Source organism: Phocoena sinus, chromosome 10, assembly GCF_008692025.1.
Source record: "Phocoena sinus isolate mPhoSin1 chromosome 10, mPhoSin1.pri, whole genome shotgun sequence".
Taxonomy (NCBI): domain Eukaryota; kingdom Metazoa; phylum Chordata; class Mammalia; order Artiodactyla; family Phocoenidae; genus Phocoena; species Phocoena sinus.
In genome coordinates this window covers 58,146,505-58,164,130 of record NC_045772.1, presented here as the reverse complement: position 1 = coordinate 58,164,130, position 17,626 = coordinate 58,146,505, and the positions used below count along the sequence as shown (strand labels likewise).

The following is a 17,626-nucleotide window of genomic DNA, read 5'->3' as shown; positions in this document are numbered from 1 at the left end:
GCCGGCGAGCCGGCACTCTCGCGGCCAGATGGCGGATCCCCGCCCAGATCCTGAATCAGAGCCCGAATCCGTGTTCCCACGGGAGGTCAGACTCTTCGCCGACTCCTACTCGGAGAAAAGCCGGTTCTACTTCTGTGGTCACGTGCTGAGCATCACGGAGAACTTCGGGTCCCGCCTCGGGGTGGCAGCGCACGTGTGGGACGCGGTGAGGAGTGAGCGGCCCTGGGCTAGGGTCCGCGGAAGGTCAGACCCCGGACTCTCGCTTTCCCATATGGAGCCAATCCCCGCTGCAGTCTTATCTTTTCTCTCTTTTCTCCCATAGGCTCTAAGCCTGTGCAACTATTTCGAGAGTCAGAATGTGGATTTCCGAGGCAAGAAAGTGATCGAACTGGGCGCTGGGACGGGCATCGTGGGTATCTTGGCAGCGCTGCAGGGTGCGTGAGCTTTGCGGTGGGAGGGGGTGGGGGGGAGGACGGGGATGTGGAGAAGTTGTCACTTCCTGTATTCTTGGGAGAGGGGAATGGTTTGGAACCAGCCTAGTCCCTTCTTTCTAACTTTTTTCGTGTGTGTGCCCCTACTTGCTCCTGTGTGCCAGACAGCGCTGATTGGCTGTCAGAGCACCCAAGGTGGTTAATTTGGGGGCAAGGAATAAAAATCGGGCAGGCCTTAGTAGAAGGAGTTTTTCCTACCTTTTTGCTCTTTGTGATTTCATGGATATTTACAAGGAAAAATCTCCTTTGCTTTATATATGGTCTTCTGTCAAAATGCATATATGGGTGTATCCTGTAGGGGGAGCAATTTGCAGGTATTAAACCTCATGAGTACTTTATGACTTCATTGTGAATATATTTTTGATTCTTTAGGATTTCATTGCTTGGGAGGAACAAGCTTATGAGTTTCTGAGGGTTAGGGTGTGTTTTGTGGGAAGTGGGGTAGGAATTAGGCACTGCAGACTTGGGAAAGGAAAAGGTAAGGAAAATTTTGCTCCATTTTTGTCAAGAAGCAAAAACTACAAAGGAAACGGTTCCTTAGTTTATAATCTAACGGGCAGGCAAAACTTCACACCGAAAACTTTCCTTTAAAAACACTTATGATGTCATCTCCCTAGGAATGCAAATTAACATGTCCTTGTTCATAGGGACATAACACGAAACACATTCAGGGAAGTCTTCCCAGAGGCAGGCATTCTTTCTTCTATTCATCCAGCCAACATGTATTTGGAGTCCCCTATGTGCCAAGAATCATGCTAGGTATTGGGATACAACAATGAGTAAGATAGATTTCCTCTCCCCAAGGAGTTTATGGTCTAGTGGTGAAGATGGGGGAAGGTGTTACTGGATGAGAACTATGGCGAGGTATGTGCAGAGCCAGTGGACATGCTCTGGCCGTGTCTCCCTTGACTCTCTGGGAGCCCATCAGGGAGAAGCTCTGTCAGATGAGGAATATGAACATAGCAGGCTCAGAAAGAACCGAGGGAGTGTCAACAGCAGCTTTCCATGAAGGAATGGGTGGATGAGAAGTGGGCAGATATGCTAAAATGGGAGAAAAATGGGTGTAATACGGATGGAAACATCTTTCGCTTGCTCCCAGACTGGCTTCTTCTTTTGCTCCCTATTCTGCTGCCAAGTCGGAAATCTGGGTGTCATTCTCATCTGTTGCCCTCGCCCCTCTCATCCTGGCAATCAGTGAGTCCTTTGGGTCATATGAACTTAATACTTCCCGAGTTTTCTATTCCTCTTCCCTTCCTCTCTAGCTCAGGCCACTGCCATCTTTTCCCTGGATTTTCACAAGTGTCTTCGAGCTTCCCTATGGGGAAGTTTGGCTTGCCCAAACTAGATCTTGTGCTCTTCCGCCACCAAACCTGTTTCTCCCTCAGCCTTCCCCATCTCAGTGAATCAAATTACCATCCACCCAGTGGGACATCTAGACCCACAATTGACACGTCCCTTTTTCTCGCCCCCAACTCCATTATCCAAGTCCGATGGATTTATCTCCTAAAAATCTCTTGAATCTCCTGTTTTTCCATCCACACTGACGACTCCCCAGTCCTTGTCACCATCACTTGCCTAGAAGGCTACAATTAGTCAAAATGGTCTTCCTGCTTCTACCCCTTGCCCACACCTAGACCTCTGCCCATTCCACCCGACTGGCAGAGTGATCTTTCGGCATCTCTTCCCCATCTTTCAATGGCTTCTTGCTGCTTTCAGGATAGAACTAACCCCTTTGGCATGGCCTCCAAGGCCCTGTGTCTCCCTCTAGCCTCTTTCTCTGCCTGTCCCTCTCCCTCTTGTACTCCTTGTGCTACCTAGTGCCCTCCTATCAGTTCCTCAAGCCTATCTCGATGTCCCCTTCCTTGGAGCCTTCACACTGGCTGCACTCTATGTCTGGAACCCTTGTACCACCTGGTTAATGCATATGCCTTCTTCAGCGCTCAGCTCAAACATCACTACCAAGGGAAAGCCTCCTGGACCCTCCCACCCCCAGGCCCTCCTAGTATAATATACAACTGTGTTGACTGGTTTTATTTTATTTATTTATTTTGGCTGCTCCTCGCAGCATGGAAGATCTTAGTTCCCCAACCCGTGACCCCTGCAGTGGAAGCACAGAGTCCTAACCACTGGACCGCCAGGGAAGTCCCTGGTTTCATTTTAAATTTGTTGTCACTATCCTCAGATGCGTCCTTAAGCGCTGCCCAGCTAGCTTCTTACCCTGCCCTCACCCACTTATTCTTCTGCTCTCCTAAACATCTTGTTTCTTATCTTTTTGCCCTTCAAACTTCCAAATGTCTCCTCAGCTGATGACTTTGTTTCCTAGCTCTTCTGATCGCTTCTGTTTTCTCATAGCAGATATCCACATGTTCTTATCACAGCATCTCTTCCCCAGCTGTGTCTGTGTCTGTCTGCACTGCCTTCTCTCCTGTTACCATGGCAGACGTGCTGTGCTCCTAGTTAAGGTCAAGTGTGTGTCATGAGACCCCAAACCTTCTCATCTACCTAAAGACATTGTTCCTGCAAACACCCTGCTCTACCACCTCTCCTGCATTATCCGTTTTCCCTTCTCTCTGGATCATTCCATATGTGTGTTTGTGTGTATTATGCACATAAATAGGCTGTAATGTCTCCTATCAGAGAAAACTCTTGATCCTACACACATCCCTCCAGTTCCCACTCCATTTCTCTGCTCTGCTTTATGACAAAACTCAAAAGAGTTAATGCTCATTGTCATTCCTCTCTTCCTATTGTTTCCTCAATTCCATTCTAGATTCTACCCCCCTCCCCAACCCAGCCTGCCCCCTCCACTCCAGTTGCTCCAGAAAGGCTGTGAGCTTCACTTCTGACTCCATGTTGTTAAGTACAAGAGTCAGTTATGAGCCCACCTTACTGGACTTGGCAGTGTTTGTCTCTCCCTCCTCCTTGGAAGACACTTCCTTTGGCTTCCAGGGCACCACACTTCTGGGTTCTACCCACCTCACTGGCATTTGTTCCATTCTCCTTTGTTGGTTCCTGTTCTTCACAACTGAAAGTCTGAGTGCACCAGGGTTCAGGAGCCGTCCTCTGACCCCTCTCCTTTTCTGTCTACACTCACTTCCAAGCAGTTCCATCACCTTGTGGCTTTAAATGCCCTTTCCGGGCTTCCCTGGTGGCGCAGTGGTTGAGAATCTGCCTGCTAATGCGGGGACATGGGTTCGAGCCCTGGTCTGGGAGAATCCCACATGCTGTGGAGCAACTAAGCCCGTGCGCCAGAACTACTGAGCCTGCGCGTCTGGAGCCTGTGCTCCGCAACAAGAGAGGCCCGCACACCGCGATGAAGAGTGGCCCGCACTTGCCACAACTAGGGAAAGCCCTCGCACAGAAACGAAGACCCAACACAGCAAAAATAAATAAAATAAATTAATTTAAAAAATAAAAATAAATGCCCTTTCCATGCTGATGACTCTATGACTCTCCCATTTATATCTTCAGATTTGTTTGTATAATCAGCTACCTACTCGATATCTTCCTGTGGTTGTCTGATGTACATCTCAAGCTTAATGTGCCCAGAAATGCACTCATGATTTTCCTGTCCATACCTGTTCCTCCTGCAGCCTTCCTCACCTAAATAAATGACAACTTAGTCTTCTAGTTGGTCAGGCCAAATATCTTGGAGCCATCCTCAACCTCCCGCTCCCAATGTTTCGTATCTAATCTGTCAGCAAATCCTCTTGACTGTACCTTCAAAACATATTCATGACGACCAATTTCCTAGACATTGCTGCCCTGCCTAGAATCTGGCCCTACTATTATTTCTCTCACTTACTCTGCTCCAGCTACTGGCCTTCCTGCTGGTCCTTAGACTTGCCAGGCACACTCCTGCCTCACGGTCTTTACACTTGCTAGTCCCTCGTTTGGTACATCTTAACCTGAGAGACCCACAGAGTTTGCTCCATCACTTCCTTCAGGTCTTTACTCAAACATAATCTGCTCCATGAGGCTTTCCCTAACTACCCAATTTAAAATGACATTCCTGCCCTGTCCCTCAAGCAGTTCTTATCCTCCTTCCCTGCTTAATGCTTCAGCATAGCATTTATTACCATCTGACTTACAGCGTGTTTTGTTTGTTTCATTTTGTTTGTTGTTGTAGGTCTCTTGCCACTAGACTGTAAGCCCCGGGAGCAGAGGGATTTTGTCTGATTGGTTCACTGCTGTATTCTCAGCACCTGGCATAGAGGCACATAATGAATATTAATGAATGAATTCTGAGTATTTTCTCTTTCTGTAATAATCACCATGATCGTGATTAAATAGTTTTGCATTACCTCATTTGTCTCTACCTCTATAACAGAACTCAAGGAAGGCCAAGGTTTTGTTTTACTCATGCCTGTACTCCCAGAACTTAGTAGATGCTCAATAAATATATTTACTGCATGAACGAAGCTTTCTGAAGTCCTAATCTAATCATCGTCACTCTCTGCTTCTGCCCTTAAAACCTATTGCTCTCAGGATCAAGTCTGAATCTCCTTAGCATGTCGTAATCATTTTCCTCTGTACTCTCATGTTTTGACACTTTTCTCTTCCCTTCCACATCCTCTGAGATCCAGCCTTCCTTGAATACAGTGTGCTCTCTCCCAACCAGGCCTTTGTACTCTCTGATCTCTGCTTGGGAAGCTCCACTTGACTAACTCCTCCTTGTCCTTTAAGGCTTGCTGAGGTCATGTCTTCTGGGAAGCTTTCCAGATCCATGAGGGCTGGTTTGTGTCAGTAAGGGGTGGGTGTGCAGCCCACCTCCAGCTTAGTCCTGCCCAGGCTTCTGCTGACATCTAATTGTCGTGTGTTGGGCAGAGAGGTTGAAGATTAGCTTAGAGAGAAATGTTGATGTTGTAGAATGTAGAGTAATGAGATGGCTGTGGATGAGGTTGAGGTTAGGGCAACTAAAATTCAAAGTGTGGACTTTGGGCTGTCCAAACATTATCCTCTAAGCCCTGAGGTCCCTGCACCTTCTGAGCAGGAGCCGAAACCCCTTGGTTGGTCCCTCTGACTTGCATTTCTCCTCCTTCCTCTCTCTCGGGGGGGATGTTACCATCACTGACCTGCCCCTGGTCCTAGAACAGATCCAGGGCAACGTCCAGGCCAATGTGCCAGCTGGAGGCGGGGCCCAGGTCCGCGCCTTGTCCTGGGGGATTGACCAGCATGTCTTCCCTGGAGACTATGACCTGGTGCTGGGGGCTGATATCGTGTATCTGGAGCCCACCTTCCCACTGCTGCTGGGGACCCTCCAACACCTGTGCGGGCCCCATGGCACCATCTATCTGGCTTCCAAGATGAGAGACGAGCACGGGACAGAGAGCTTCTTTCAGCATCTCCTGCCCCATCATTTCCAACTGGAGCTGGCCAAGCGGGATGAGAATGAGAATGTTAACATCTATAGGGCCAGGCACAGGGGACCAAGACCTGCTTGATGTCACCCTTCTGCCCCTCTGTTAACATCTATAGGGCCAGGCACAGGGGACCGAGACCTGCTTGATGTCACCCTTCTGCCCCTCTGTTAACATCTATAGGGCCAGGCACAGGGGACCGAGACCTGCTTGATGTCACCCTTCTGCCCCTCTGAACACCTTGTTCTAATGAAGGAACTGCCACATGTCCAGAGCCGTAAACATAAGGACCAAAAACGATGCATTTCCCTTGCCTTTGTCTTTCCTCCTTCCCTTTTTGTTTCCTGAGATACTCTTGGGCAGGTGCAGGGAGGTGCTATGTGCTAGGAATACTAGAGCCCTAGCTGTACTGGGCTAGAGTGCAAAGGAAATTCCCAGTTCCTGTTCTCAGCAGTGGAAGATGGGAGGGTATCCAGGATTTTACGGGAAGGGGAGGTAAGTGGGATGTGTGAACAGTGGCTGCAGAGAGACAGTCATGATCCCATCTAGTCCTGCTGTTGTCTTTTTATACAGAATGGATTTTTTTTTTTCCAGATTCTACTGGAATTTTTTAAAAAGGAAAATAGGGCTTCCCTGGTGGCGCAGTGGTTGCGAGTCCACCCGCCGATGCGGGGCACGCGGGTTCGTGCCCCAGTCTGGGAAGGTCCCACATGCCGCGGAGCAGCTGGGCTCGTGAGCCCTGGCCGCTGGGCCTGCGCGTCCCGAGCCTGTGCTCCGCAGTGGGAGAGGCCACAGCAGTGAGAGGCCCACGTACAGCAAATAAATAAATAAATAAATAAATAAATAAGCAAGCATTAAAGATCTCTTCTGCATCCAGAGAACTTGGGCTTTTACTGGGGGGCTGGGAAGCAAGAAAACTCTGACCACCCACTTCTTGCTTCTAGAGATAGTCTGGTGGAACCATGGCTCTAACTGGGTTAAGTCCTCCCAGCCCTGAAGTTGGGGATAGGCAGCAGAGCTGTCCTTTGGGCCATAGCTCCTTCACTCTTTTTGGAGTTGGAGCCCTGATCACTAAGTATCAGGTTCTCTTTGATTTTTCTTTGGGTTTCCAGTCCCTATCAGTCCTTCCTTCCTAATGTGTTTTGCCTTCACCTCTTTTCTCCTCCCACTGTGGGGCCTCTCATGGGGGCTCTCCTGACTTACTCCTTGGGCCACACATCACCTCCTGGGGCCTCCTGGCCTCCATTCACTCCCCTTCAAACCATTTTGTAAACTCTGGTGATCTTCCAAAATCAGCTCTGATTAGCTTCTGCTGCTGCCCAACAGAAGCAAGAGTCAGCTCTTCTGCTTGGTACTCAGTGTGTCCCGTGTGATCCCAAATTATCCTGCTCCTTCATTTCCTACTGGTCTCCTACATGTAAGGCAACCTCTGACCAAATTACAAAAGGTCTACTCTTTGTTCCCTAAATCCACACCAAGATTCCCTGGCTTCTTCCTTCATTCTTTTTGATGATTCCCTGCCTGGAAGGGCTATTTCTACCTCTGAAACTCTTCATTATTCTTAGCTTCTCTCCTGAAAAAAGCTTTTCCTGAGCCTCCTGTTTGAATGTGATTTCTTTCTCCCTTGAGACGCTTTAACTAACTGTTCGTCTTGTAAGGCTTTCCTTGTCTCGTGTGATCATTTGTCTGCTCCCTATTTTCTCACCATTAGATTACCTTGGAGGGCAGGGCTATGGTTCCTGGCACACAGTTGGTGTTCATCAAATATTTTTGTTCCTTCAACAAATATTTACTCCTCCTCCCTGTGTGACCTTGGCCAAACTTCTGAACCCACCCAACTACCTCACAAGTTTGTCATGAGTCATAAATGGATAATGAATATGAAGTACATTGGAAATAAACATGAAGTGTTACCACGTGTCTTGTTGTTTTGCGACACTTCTGTCTCATGCTTTCTGTTATTTTACCTGCGGGGGGTAATTCCTTTGTGAAATGTAGTCTCAATACGCCAAGTAGGGGAGGCGAATGCGCCCCCCCGGACAGCAGGTGGCGCCATCTCCGCTTGGCGCGTTCCGGTGGAGAGTTTTGGCCCCGCCGCTACGCCGTAGGCCCGTGGCCTCACGGGTGCGGCAACAGTTTACGGTCCCCGGAAAGATGTCGCTGCTGCGCTCACTGCGCCTCTGTTTGGTCGCGCGGCCCGGGAGCTGCCAAGTGAGTGCTCTTGGCCCTGGCCCCGTTCTGCCTTCCTTGCAGGTCTCCCGTGCGCCGGGCACGCTCCCTCCCCTTCCCCTGGCTGCTTTCGGCTCCATCTCCCCCTTCCCCGCACCTCGGTCCCTCTTCATGGTGGAGCGTCTGGGCGCTGCCTTTCTCCCACCCCCGGGTCTGCCTCTACTAAGGTCGCTTCCCGGCCGACGTGCTCCCACCCCACGAGCTCCTTGCTGCTTCCTGCTTCTCATGCTTTCTTACTCCCTCCAGGTGGGGCCCCTTCTGCTTCAGTCGCCCCAGCCGTGGCATACATTTCACGCTGGGCCCTGGCTGTTCTCCTCGGCTTCCAGCAAGGAGCTCCTCATGAAGCTGCGGCGGAGAACGGGCTACTCCTTTGTAAACTGCAAGAAGGCTCTGGAGACTTGTGGCGGGGATCTCAAACAGGTGTGGGAGAGGAAGTAGAGGGGAGCAGGGGTGGGAGTGGGGTACTGGGGCCCGACCCCAGTGCATTTGGGAGGTCGCGTAGAAGTCAGATTTGCTGCCCAGTGACCCGTAACGACAGAGTCCTAGATAGAATTCTGACTTCAATGACAGTTTCACCCATTGACTCTTACCTATTTCGAAGCAATTGACTCAGGGTCGCAGGGCTAAGAAACTATTCCACGCAAGGCTGCTATGAGATTTCCTGCTGCTTGGGGCTGAAAGGGCTCGTGGGAGCTTTGGAGTCAGACCGACGACTAAGACCGTGGTCTTATAAGATCTTATAAGGTCTTATAAGATCGTGGTATCCTCACACTAATCCTGTGACCTTGGACACCTTGCTTAATATTTCAGAGTTGAATTGTTTTTTTTTTATATATAAAGAAAATAGTACTATCTTCCCCATAGAGTTGTTGTGAAGATTCAACTTATTCAAAACACCAGGCACAATGCCCACTGTTTGTCATTTAGTGGTAGGCTGCCAATAAATGATAGATTAGTTTCTCTTGTAGGGCTGAGGGGAAGGAGAAAGAACTGGGGAACCTGAGGTATTTTAGAGCCCCATTCTGTTCTAAATTCTGTGCCTTTGTCATCTGCCTTTTATCTTTTTTATTTATAGGCAGAGAGCTGGCTCCACAAACAGGCCCAGAAGGAGGGCTGGAGTAAAGCTGCCAGGCTCCATGGCAGGAAGACCAAAGAAGGTCTGATTGGGCTGCTACAGGAAGGAAACACGACTGTGTTAGTAGAGGTGAGTTGTCAGAGTTCCAGATGCCAGGAACAGCTGTCCCTTGGGTGTAGGCTTTGTGGTAGACCCTTTGCATTCTTAAAGAAGAGGTGTTTGAGAACCATAAAAGCTAGTTAGAATTAAGCCCGTGAGATCGCAGTTACTAGCTATGGATTCATTTAAGTATAGAAATGCACAGGTTGTGGGTGAGAAAAGGCCTAGTAGTGCAGACTGTTGTTCCTAAATGTGAGTCAGTTGTGGCCTTACACCTCGTCACTGATTGTTTCCTGGAATAGTTAGATTTTAAAGCTAGGAATTAGACTAATTAGATGATGGACAGCAAGCAGCTGTTTTAGAGGAGGTTTAGGGGCCCAGCTGGTGAAGAATCAGGTGTGGATTAGTTTAGAGCGAGAGAAGAGATAAACAAGCTGATAAAAGTGGTTTGGCATTGGAGGAGCCTAGGGAATGAGGTGATTATGGCATGTGCCACAGGCAGGTGGTGAACTTGTAGTGAATCCTTTGGGGGACGTTATGGAACTGTCCTGTAAATGCGCAGGTTATCGCTAACTCATTGGCACAGCAGGAATCCCTTCGTTCAGTTTCTGGCCTCAAACTAGTAGAGGAACTGTGGATTTAACCCTAGAGACATTTATTTCTGTTTTGTTGCGTCTGCTGTCTGTATTACCAATACCTTGCTTTAAGGCATTTTTGGAGACTGTTAGTAAACAGCTTATACAGCAACATCAATTTCTTCCCACAGGTGAACTGTGAGACAGATTTTGTTTCCAGAAATTTAAAATTTCAACAGTTGGTACAGCAAGTAGCCCTGGGAACCCTGTTGCATTGTCAGAGCCTAAAGGATCAACCGTCTACATATAGTAAAGTGAGTTTGGGGGTTGTCTCCAACATGCTGGATTTGTTCCTCCCCTCTTAGGGTCTTTGCTATTCCATTTTTTCAGACATTCTCATGTCTCACTTCCTTATTTTATGTTTCTGCTTAAATGTTATCTCTCTGGAGAAGAGTACCTTCCTCCTATTGCTCTATCCCCTTATTTTGCTTCATTTAAAATTTGTTGTTATAGTTCTTATATATTACATTTTAATTTATTTATTTCTTGTTTGCCTTCCCCAATAGAATGTAAGCTTCATAAGGCAGGAGATTTGTCTTTTCACTAGTGTGTCTCTGGTGCATGAGGAGTGGGCCCAGCACTTGCTAGGGGCTCTGTTGAATGAATGAATGAATGCCAGTGGAATACAGTCCATAAATCAAGTGAAGCTTTGTGTTCAGAAATCTAGAATGGCCTGAGGAAAGGATTTCTAAATATAGATGCTGGAGAAGGCACAATTTAGGAGTCTAAGCATATTCTTATCTATAGAAGGATCAAGGAAGGAATTGTATCAGTATGCCTTTGATCCATCCTTATTGCCAAGGCAAAAATGAACCAACTACTCACAACAATTTTTTTGTTTAGTACCACCTTTTTCCTTCTGTTTATCTTTCTTTTGAGATCTTGTGGTAAATGTTAATTATTACTGGCATTAAATAGTCATATTACATGGAAAACTATGTTGAGATTATTTTTTAGAATTGTACTGAATAGGTGAGTCACTTGAAGTAGAAATTCTAATCTTGACTTCGCCAGTAGCTGTTTGTAACCCTGAGCTATTCACTTACTTTACTGTGCCTCTGTTTCATTATCTGTAACAAGGGGCTTTGGTCCCTTTTAGCTTTATTAATTTTTTCCTTTTGGGCTTTATCTTTTTAAAACTTTTATTTTGAAGAAAATTCAAATTTGCAGAAAAGTTGCCAGTATTCTACAGTAAACTAGAGAGTAAATTTATCTAGATTCACCATTTGTTAACATTTTGCCTTATTTACTTTATCACTTTTTATATTCATATTATCGTCATCCCTATTGTTTTTTTATCCTTTTGGGAGTATGTTGCGGACATTAGAACCCTTTATCCCTTCAGCATGTATCTCCTAAAAACAAGGACATTTTCCTATATAATCACAGTACAGTGATCACATTCAGGAATTTTAACATTGATACAATATTTTTATTTAGATAATATACAATATACATTCCGTTTTTGGCAACTAGCAGTTTTTCTTGTGATCCAGGATCCAGTCCAGTAGCATGTGTTGCAATTAGTTGCCATGTCTGTTTGGTTTCCTTCTTTGTTCCTCAGCCTTTCTTTGTCTTTCATTACACTGACATTTTTGAAGGGTACAGGACAGTTGTGTAGAACGTCCTTCAATTTGGGTTCAACTGATGTTTCTTCATACTTAGAATATGGATTTTTGTAAGAATCTTAAATAAATTACCCTCTGTTTTTCTCAGAACATCACATCAGGAGGCACAGGGGGTTGGGACTGTGGTCTTGTTATTGATGGTGCTAATTTTGATCTCTTGGTTAAGGTAGTATCTGCCAGGTTTCTCCACTCTAAACTTACCATGTTCCTTTTTTGTAACTAGTAAGAAATCTGTATGGGAGATTTTTTTGAGACTGTGTAGACATCCAGTTCCTCAAAAAACTTGTGCCTAAAAGTTTTAGCATCCCTTGATGATTCTTGTCAGGACCAGTTGTTACTGTGATAGTTGCATAGTGGTTATTTTTCTAACCGTTATAGTTTCTTTCACATGGGTTAGTTTTATTAGGTGGCTTTCTATTGTAATAAGGAGATTTCTCCTTCTCCCTTTATTTAGGGATTTACTTAGTAGCAACATTGACTCATAGATTCTTCTTTTATGCAATTCATTATACAATCCATTAGTCTTTTTCTTTTAAAAAAAAAAAAATTTATTTATTTATTTTCGGCTGCGTTGGGTCTTTGTTGCTGCACGCGCGTCCATTAGTCATTTTAATGCTCAAATTATCCCCGGATTTGGCAAGTTTAAGCCAAGCCTATGCAAGCTGGCTCCATTGTCTTTTTGGTATGGCCTTATTATTTTCTGACTACTTCCGTACTTTTTGGCATAAGAGAGTATTCTGGGCTTATGTCATACTCTCCTTGCCCCAGCCATGGGATTGGCAGCTTCTCCAAGGGGTCCTGATCCTTTCTGGTGGGGGAATGGTTTTTAGAAACCAAGATCTGGGCAGCATTAGGTATGCTTAATTCTACTGAGATGTCATTGCTGCTCTGCTCTTTCAGCAGAGCTAGGAAACGTGTGTGTGTGTTTCAGTTCTAATCTTGCACCACAGCTTCTTTCTTTTCTTCCCCCTTTCTATATTTGTACCTTCCTTCTCTCATAGTGAATACGCTGGCTTCTAGCAATTTCAGTATGTTTGCTTATTCACTCTCTGTAGGGTACACACTTTGTTTCAGAGTTATTATCCCTGACCACTGCAAATAACAAACCTACTAAGGAGTTCAAGATTTCTTTGATGTTCTTTTTGTCCTTACTTTGAAGTTATGTGGCCAAAGGACTGTATCGAAAGTAACTTGGATTAGTTTTTGTTCCCCCTTTTGAGATTGTGTTATTCCTTTGAAATACAGTTAGAATCTCTGTTTCTGTTTAGTCAGTGTTTGTTTTCACCCCCAATCCTTGTTAATTTAATTTTATTTTTGTGGGTGTTTTTGTTCTTCTTTTGTTTTTTTGCGGTATGTGGGCCTCTCACTGTTGTGGCCTCTCCCGTTGCGGAGCACAGGCTCCGGACATGCAGGCCCAGCGGCCATGGCTCACGGGCCCAGCCGCTCTGCAGCATGTGGGATCTTCCCGGACTGGGGCATGAACCCATGTACCCTGCATTGGCAGGCAGATTCTCAACCACTGCATCACCAGGGAAGCCCCTAATTTTATTTTTGAATATGTAAAACATTAACAAGGTTCTGGAAGTTAAAACTCTCCTCCCCCCTCCGCCAACCACATACACAAGTCTTACTTCCCTCCTCTCCCTTCCACCCCATTCCTGTCCACTCCTGTGGATAACCATCTCCACTAATTTCTGGTTATCCTTTTTGCAAAAATAAGCATATTTACACAAATATTTATTACACAAGTGTTGGTATAATAGGTATGTATTCTTTTGTTTTTTTCACTTAATACATCCTGGAAATACTCCATAGCAGCTCATGGAGACCATCTTTTTTTCTCTCTCTTTTTCCAGCTGCATAGTATTCCATTTTGTGACTGTACTGTGGTTTATTCAGCCAGACTCTGCCTGTTTGGACATTTAGACTTCCCAGTATTTTACGATTAGAAATAATTGCTCAATGAATAACTTTGTGCCTATGTACTTTTGTATTGTTGGAAGTGTATTAGAGTAAATTTCTAGAAATAGGATTGCAGGGTCAAAGGATAAAAGTGTATGTAGTTTTTTTTTTGTTTTTTGTTTTGTTTTTTAATTTTATTTATTTTTTTAAAAGTGTATGTAGTTTTGTTAGCTGTTGTCCAATTCCCTGCCATTGGATTTGCACCATTTTTCATTCCTACCAACAATCTACAAACCTTTTAGTTTCAACATTTTATGATTGTATGAAAATATTGTTTCTGATTTCTAGGAAACTACATTCTAAGAAGTTAGGCCAGAGATTGGGATGGGATTGGGGGTGGAGTGCTTAGCAATTTTTAACATTCTTGGCTTAATGAAAACATTATCTATTTATACTTAGTTGTCTTAAATCATTTTCTGAGAAATAGACTATATTTTTGCTTAGTCTCTTGGTAATTTTAATTATACAGACTGACTCGTGTTCATTTTCTTTGTGCACTTAGGGCTTCTTGAATTCCTCTGAGCTCTCTGAACTTCCAGCTGGGCGTGAGAGAGAAGGCTGTCTCAAGGATCAGCTGGCCTTAGCAATTGGTGAGTATTTGTAAGGATCTGGAAACTGGAGATTAATAACTGGATCTCCTGGTATCTTTGGTATTCCTCCAAATCTAGATCAAGAATTACAAGGTCAAGTTCCTTCAAGGGTCTGATAATCTGATTGCGAGAGGTGGGTTGTGTGTTAGATATTAGTGAGCAGTGGACGCCCTGAAAAGCTCACACTCTGCTGAAGAAAACCATTACCAAGCCACCTGTTATTACTTTGAGGGAAATGGGATCCCAGTGTCATCAGAATTTTTAAATTCCTTTAAAAGAATTTGGATTTGTATGAAAAAAAATTTAGTTTCTAGCTGTTTGCAACTAATTAAAATTAGTAGGCATCACTGTGCTGACCAAACAAAGCATGTCTTTAGGCAGAGATGGCCTTTTGACCTCCGGTTGACTACCTCTCTGTACACTATGAAGGAAATAGTCCGTCAGAGGTCATTTCATCTTCTTTATGAAGGGATCCAGGAGTATCTCAGGGCATCATGTTTAGGAATTTGTCCTCTCTTAAAAAAAAAATCTGATCCTGAATTTGTGAAGGTACATTCTTTCAGAACCACTGGCTATAGGAGCCGTATCTGGATCATTGGCAGTGGGAGTAGTAGGGATTTTGCCTTCTTCGTACATGTCCTTGATGGAAGGAGGGAGGTACGGCTGGGGTTGGAGCTTGCTGGGAATTTACTGCTCATCTGATGTTTCCAGTCAGGACATCAATTCTGTTTTTATCAGGTCATCTTGAAGTATGTATGATGTTTCAGTGAGTCATGGTTGAAAAATTAGATAGACAGCCGTGTATGGAACTTATTAAGAAATTCTGGAAGAATTGGGTGTTTCAGCCTTGCCAGTTTCTGGGAATTAACTATTGGGTAGATGCTTTGAGCTGTTTTAAGATTCCTTTTGGTTTCTGGATACTTCCCTTTTATGACTTTTAGTTATAACAATGGCTAATTCAGGGATATTTACCCAGACCCCTTTGTCTATTCTCCTACCCCTACCTACCTTTTGGCTTCTTTGGACTTGTGTTAGAGGGGATAGCATCCTAGAATCTGTTTTTGGTTCTTATAAATAACTCTGAAAATATTATCTTTTAATTTTTGTTGAGGGGAAGCTGAAACCACCATATGACATGGGGCTTTGGATTTTCTGGGGCTTTTAGTTTTGGACTTTTCCCTGATACAGTGGATGATCAGGAGTTGTCTGTGTCAGTTATAGTGGTTTTTGGGAGGGATGGTGATTTGGTGGGAAAAAACAATTGGTTTGGAGTCAGATCTGAGGGGGTTATTTTTGTTTTTTGTTTTTTTTAAGATTTTGTTTTGATGTGGATCATTTTTAAAGTCTTTATTGAATTTGTTACAGTATTGCTTCTGTTTGACTTTTTGTTTTTGTTTTTGTTTTTTTTGCGGTACGCGGGCCTCTCACTGTCGTGGCCTCTCCTGTTGCAGAGCCCAGGCTCCGGACGCGCAGGCTCAGCGGCCATGGCTCACGGGCCCAGCCGCTCTGCGGCATGTGGGATCTTCCCGGACCGGGGCACGAACCCGTATCCCCTGCATCAGCAGGCGGACTCTCAACCACTGTGCCACCAGGGAAGCCCTGTTTGACATTTTTGTTTTTTGGCTATGAGGCATGTGGGATCTTAGCTCCCCGACCAGGGATTGAACCTGCACCCCCTGCATTGGAAGGCGAAGTCTTAACCACTGGACCTCCAGGGAAATCCCTAGATCTGAGTTTTAATTCCAGCTCTGCCATACATTAGCTCTGTAGCCTTAGGCAGCTTCCTTAAGCTCTCTAAGCCTGAGTTTAAGGTAGTGATGATAGCCAGATTGGAGCACTCACTATGTGCAGATACTGTAATAAGTTCCTTTACACATCTTATTTATTTCTCCGGATAACCCTGTTTTCAGGTTATTTTAAGTGGCATCCTCTCCATTTTACAGAAGAGAAAATGAAGGCTTGATGAATTAGTAAATGGGGTTATATCATTAAGTTACTTGCCTAAGGTCGAAGCCAGTGAGAGGCAGAACTGAGACCCGCGCCCAGGATATGTGTGACACCAGAGCCTGTGTTTCTAAATACCAGCATGGCACCTAGTTGGTGTTCACTCCATTTCTCCCACCCTCTCCCCCCACACCCCTTTTCCTGTTTACACTGAAAATGGTATCTCTCCCTCTGTGGCACATCCACGGTGTAAATGCGGAGGACTGTCTCCCAAACTTGGCTGCTTCTGTGCATATTTTGGTACTACCACGAGCATCATATTCTGGAAGTGTGTTTTTTGTTTTTGCTCTCTCACAGGGAAGCTGGGAGAAAACATGACTCTTAAACGAGCTGCATGGGTGAAGGTGCCAGCTGGGTTCTATGTTGGCTCTTATGTCCATGGGGCAATGCACAGTCCTTCGCTCCACAACCTGGTTCTGGGGAAATATGGGGCCCTGGTCATCTGCGAGACGTCTGAGCAGAAAGCAAACCTTGAAGACCTTGGCCGCCGCCTTGGGCAGCATGTGGTGGGCATGGCTCCTCTCTCTGTTGGCTCCCTGGACGATGAGCCTGCGGGAGAGGCAGAAACCAAGATGCTGTCCCAGCCGTACTTGCTGGATCCCTCCATCACACTGGGACAGTATGTGCAGCCCCAAGGGGTGTCTGTAGTAGACTTCGTGCGGTTTGAATGTGGAGAAGGCAAAGAGGCAGCAGAGGCTGAATAGGTTCCAGAGACTTTTGGCCCAGGAGAAAATGTTTATTCTTAACTCTGGACATTATTACAAAGAGGAGTTATTTCCTAAGCCTCTTCAAACCCAGCATTTGTTTTTCATTTGAGTTTATAATGAAATTATATACTTCATGGGTTAAGCTATTAAATAAAATTGGTATATAATAAAGAGAGTAGAATCTTTTCTTTGTTTGTGTAATGCTGGGTCTAGCTTTTTTGTGCCTGACTTGTGACAGGTTTTAGAAAACGACAGGTGGGTCTCACTGAAGTGACTGACAGTGTCTGGGAGAACAGGCATCACCAACTGTGCTGCTGCCCCCTTCAATGCAGATTTATTATGGTGTCCCTAAAATGTCTACCTTGTTCCATCCTACTCCTGTGACATAGAACTCTCTTGTTCGGTTTTGCTTTGTGACGCTTTGGACTATGCTTCTATCCTGGAACTTCCCCAGTTACATTACTTGTGCCACATGGATTCTTTGGAATTGTTGACTCAAACTTGGAGTTGTCTGGAAAATGTGGTTCATTTGTGGATGTCCATAGCGTGCTTTGAAGGCTCTCTGCAGTGGTATACACACTGATTCTGTCCTCATTACTGAAATTAATAACACATGGCCCTGTTTCTCCTCTGGATAGTGGGGTGGGGATGGGTGGGGACTGAGGTTTCCTGGACAGCTGTAAGGCAGATTTTGGCATTCTTAGGTCAACAGGGATTCCAGTTATCCAGAGAGCTCACTCAGCAGTGCCTCTTTACTTGCCCAGTACTGAGACATTTCTCCCAGTAGAACAAAATAGTTATCATAATGGGCAGACCCAAAATACTGAAAAAAACTCCCTTTTGCTC

The 17,626-nt window shown here is 45.2% G+C and overlaps 2 protein-coding genes across 8 annotated transcripts in view; both read left to right on the top strand.

Moving 5' to 3' along the window:
- Positions 1–6: 6 nt before the first annotated feature.
- Positions 7–6,505, top strand: EEF1AKMT3 (EEF1A lysine methyltransferase 3). The gene is made up of 3 exons (XM_032645855.1): positions 7–205; positions 323–433; positions 5,543–6,505. The coding sequence occupies exons 1-3, from the start codon at positions 29–31 to the stop codon at positions 5,933–5,935; spliced, it is 681 nt and encodes a 226-aa protein (XP_032501746.1). The 5' UTR covers positions 7–28; the 3' UTR covers positions 5,936–6,505.
- Positions 324–17,626, top strand: part of TSFM (Ts translation elongation factor, mitochondrial) — a 44,882-nt gene continuing 27,579 nt past the window's right edge. For 4 of the 7 annotated variants that reach the window (XR_004351789.1, XR_004351790.1, XR_004351791.1 and 1 more), the window contains exons 1-5: positions 6,682–8,062; positions 8,327–8,500; positions 9,156–9,284; positions 10,021–10,143; positions 13,982–14,069. Coding sequence is in view for 3 of the 7 variants with exons in the window: in XM_032645849.1 (XP_032501740.1) it covers positions 8,006–8,062; positions 8,327–8,500; positions 9,156–9,284; positions 10,021–10,143; positions 13,982–14,069; positions 16,371–16,777 (978 nt within the window). In the remaining 4 variants the exon portion in view is untranslated. Of the gene's footprint in view, positions 435–6,681; positions 8,063–8,326; positions 8,501–9,155; positions 9,285–10,020; positions 10,144–13,981; positions 14,070–16,370; positions 16,966–17,626 lie in introns of those variants that run through there. The other 3 variants (XM_032645851.1, XM_032645849.1, XM_032645850.1) reach the window with 3 other exon arrangements.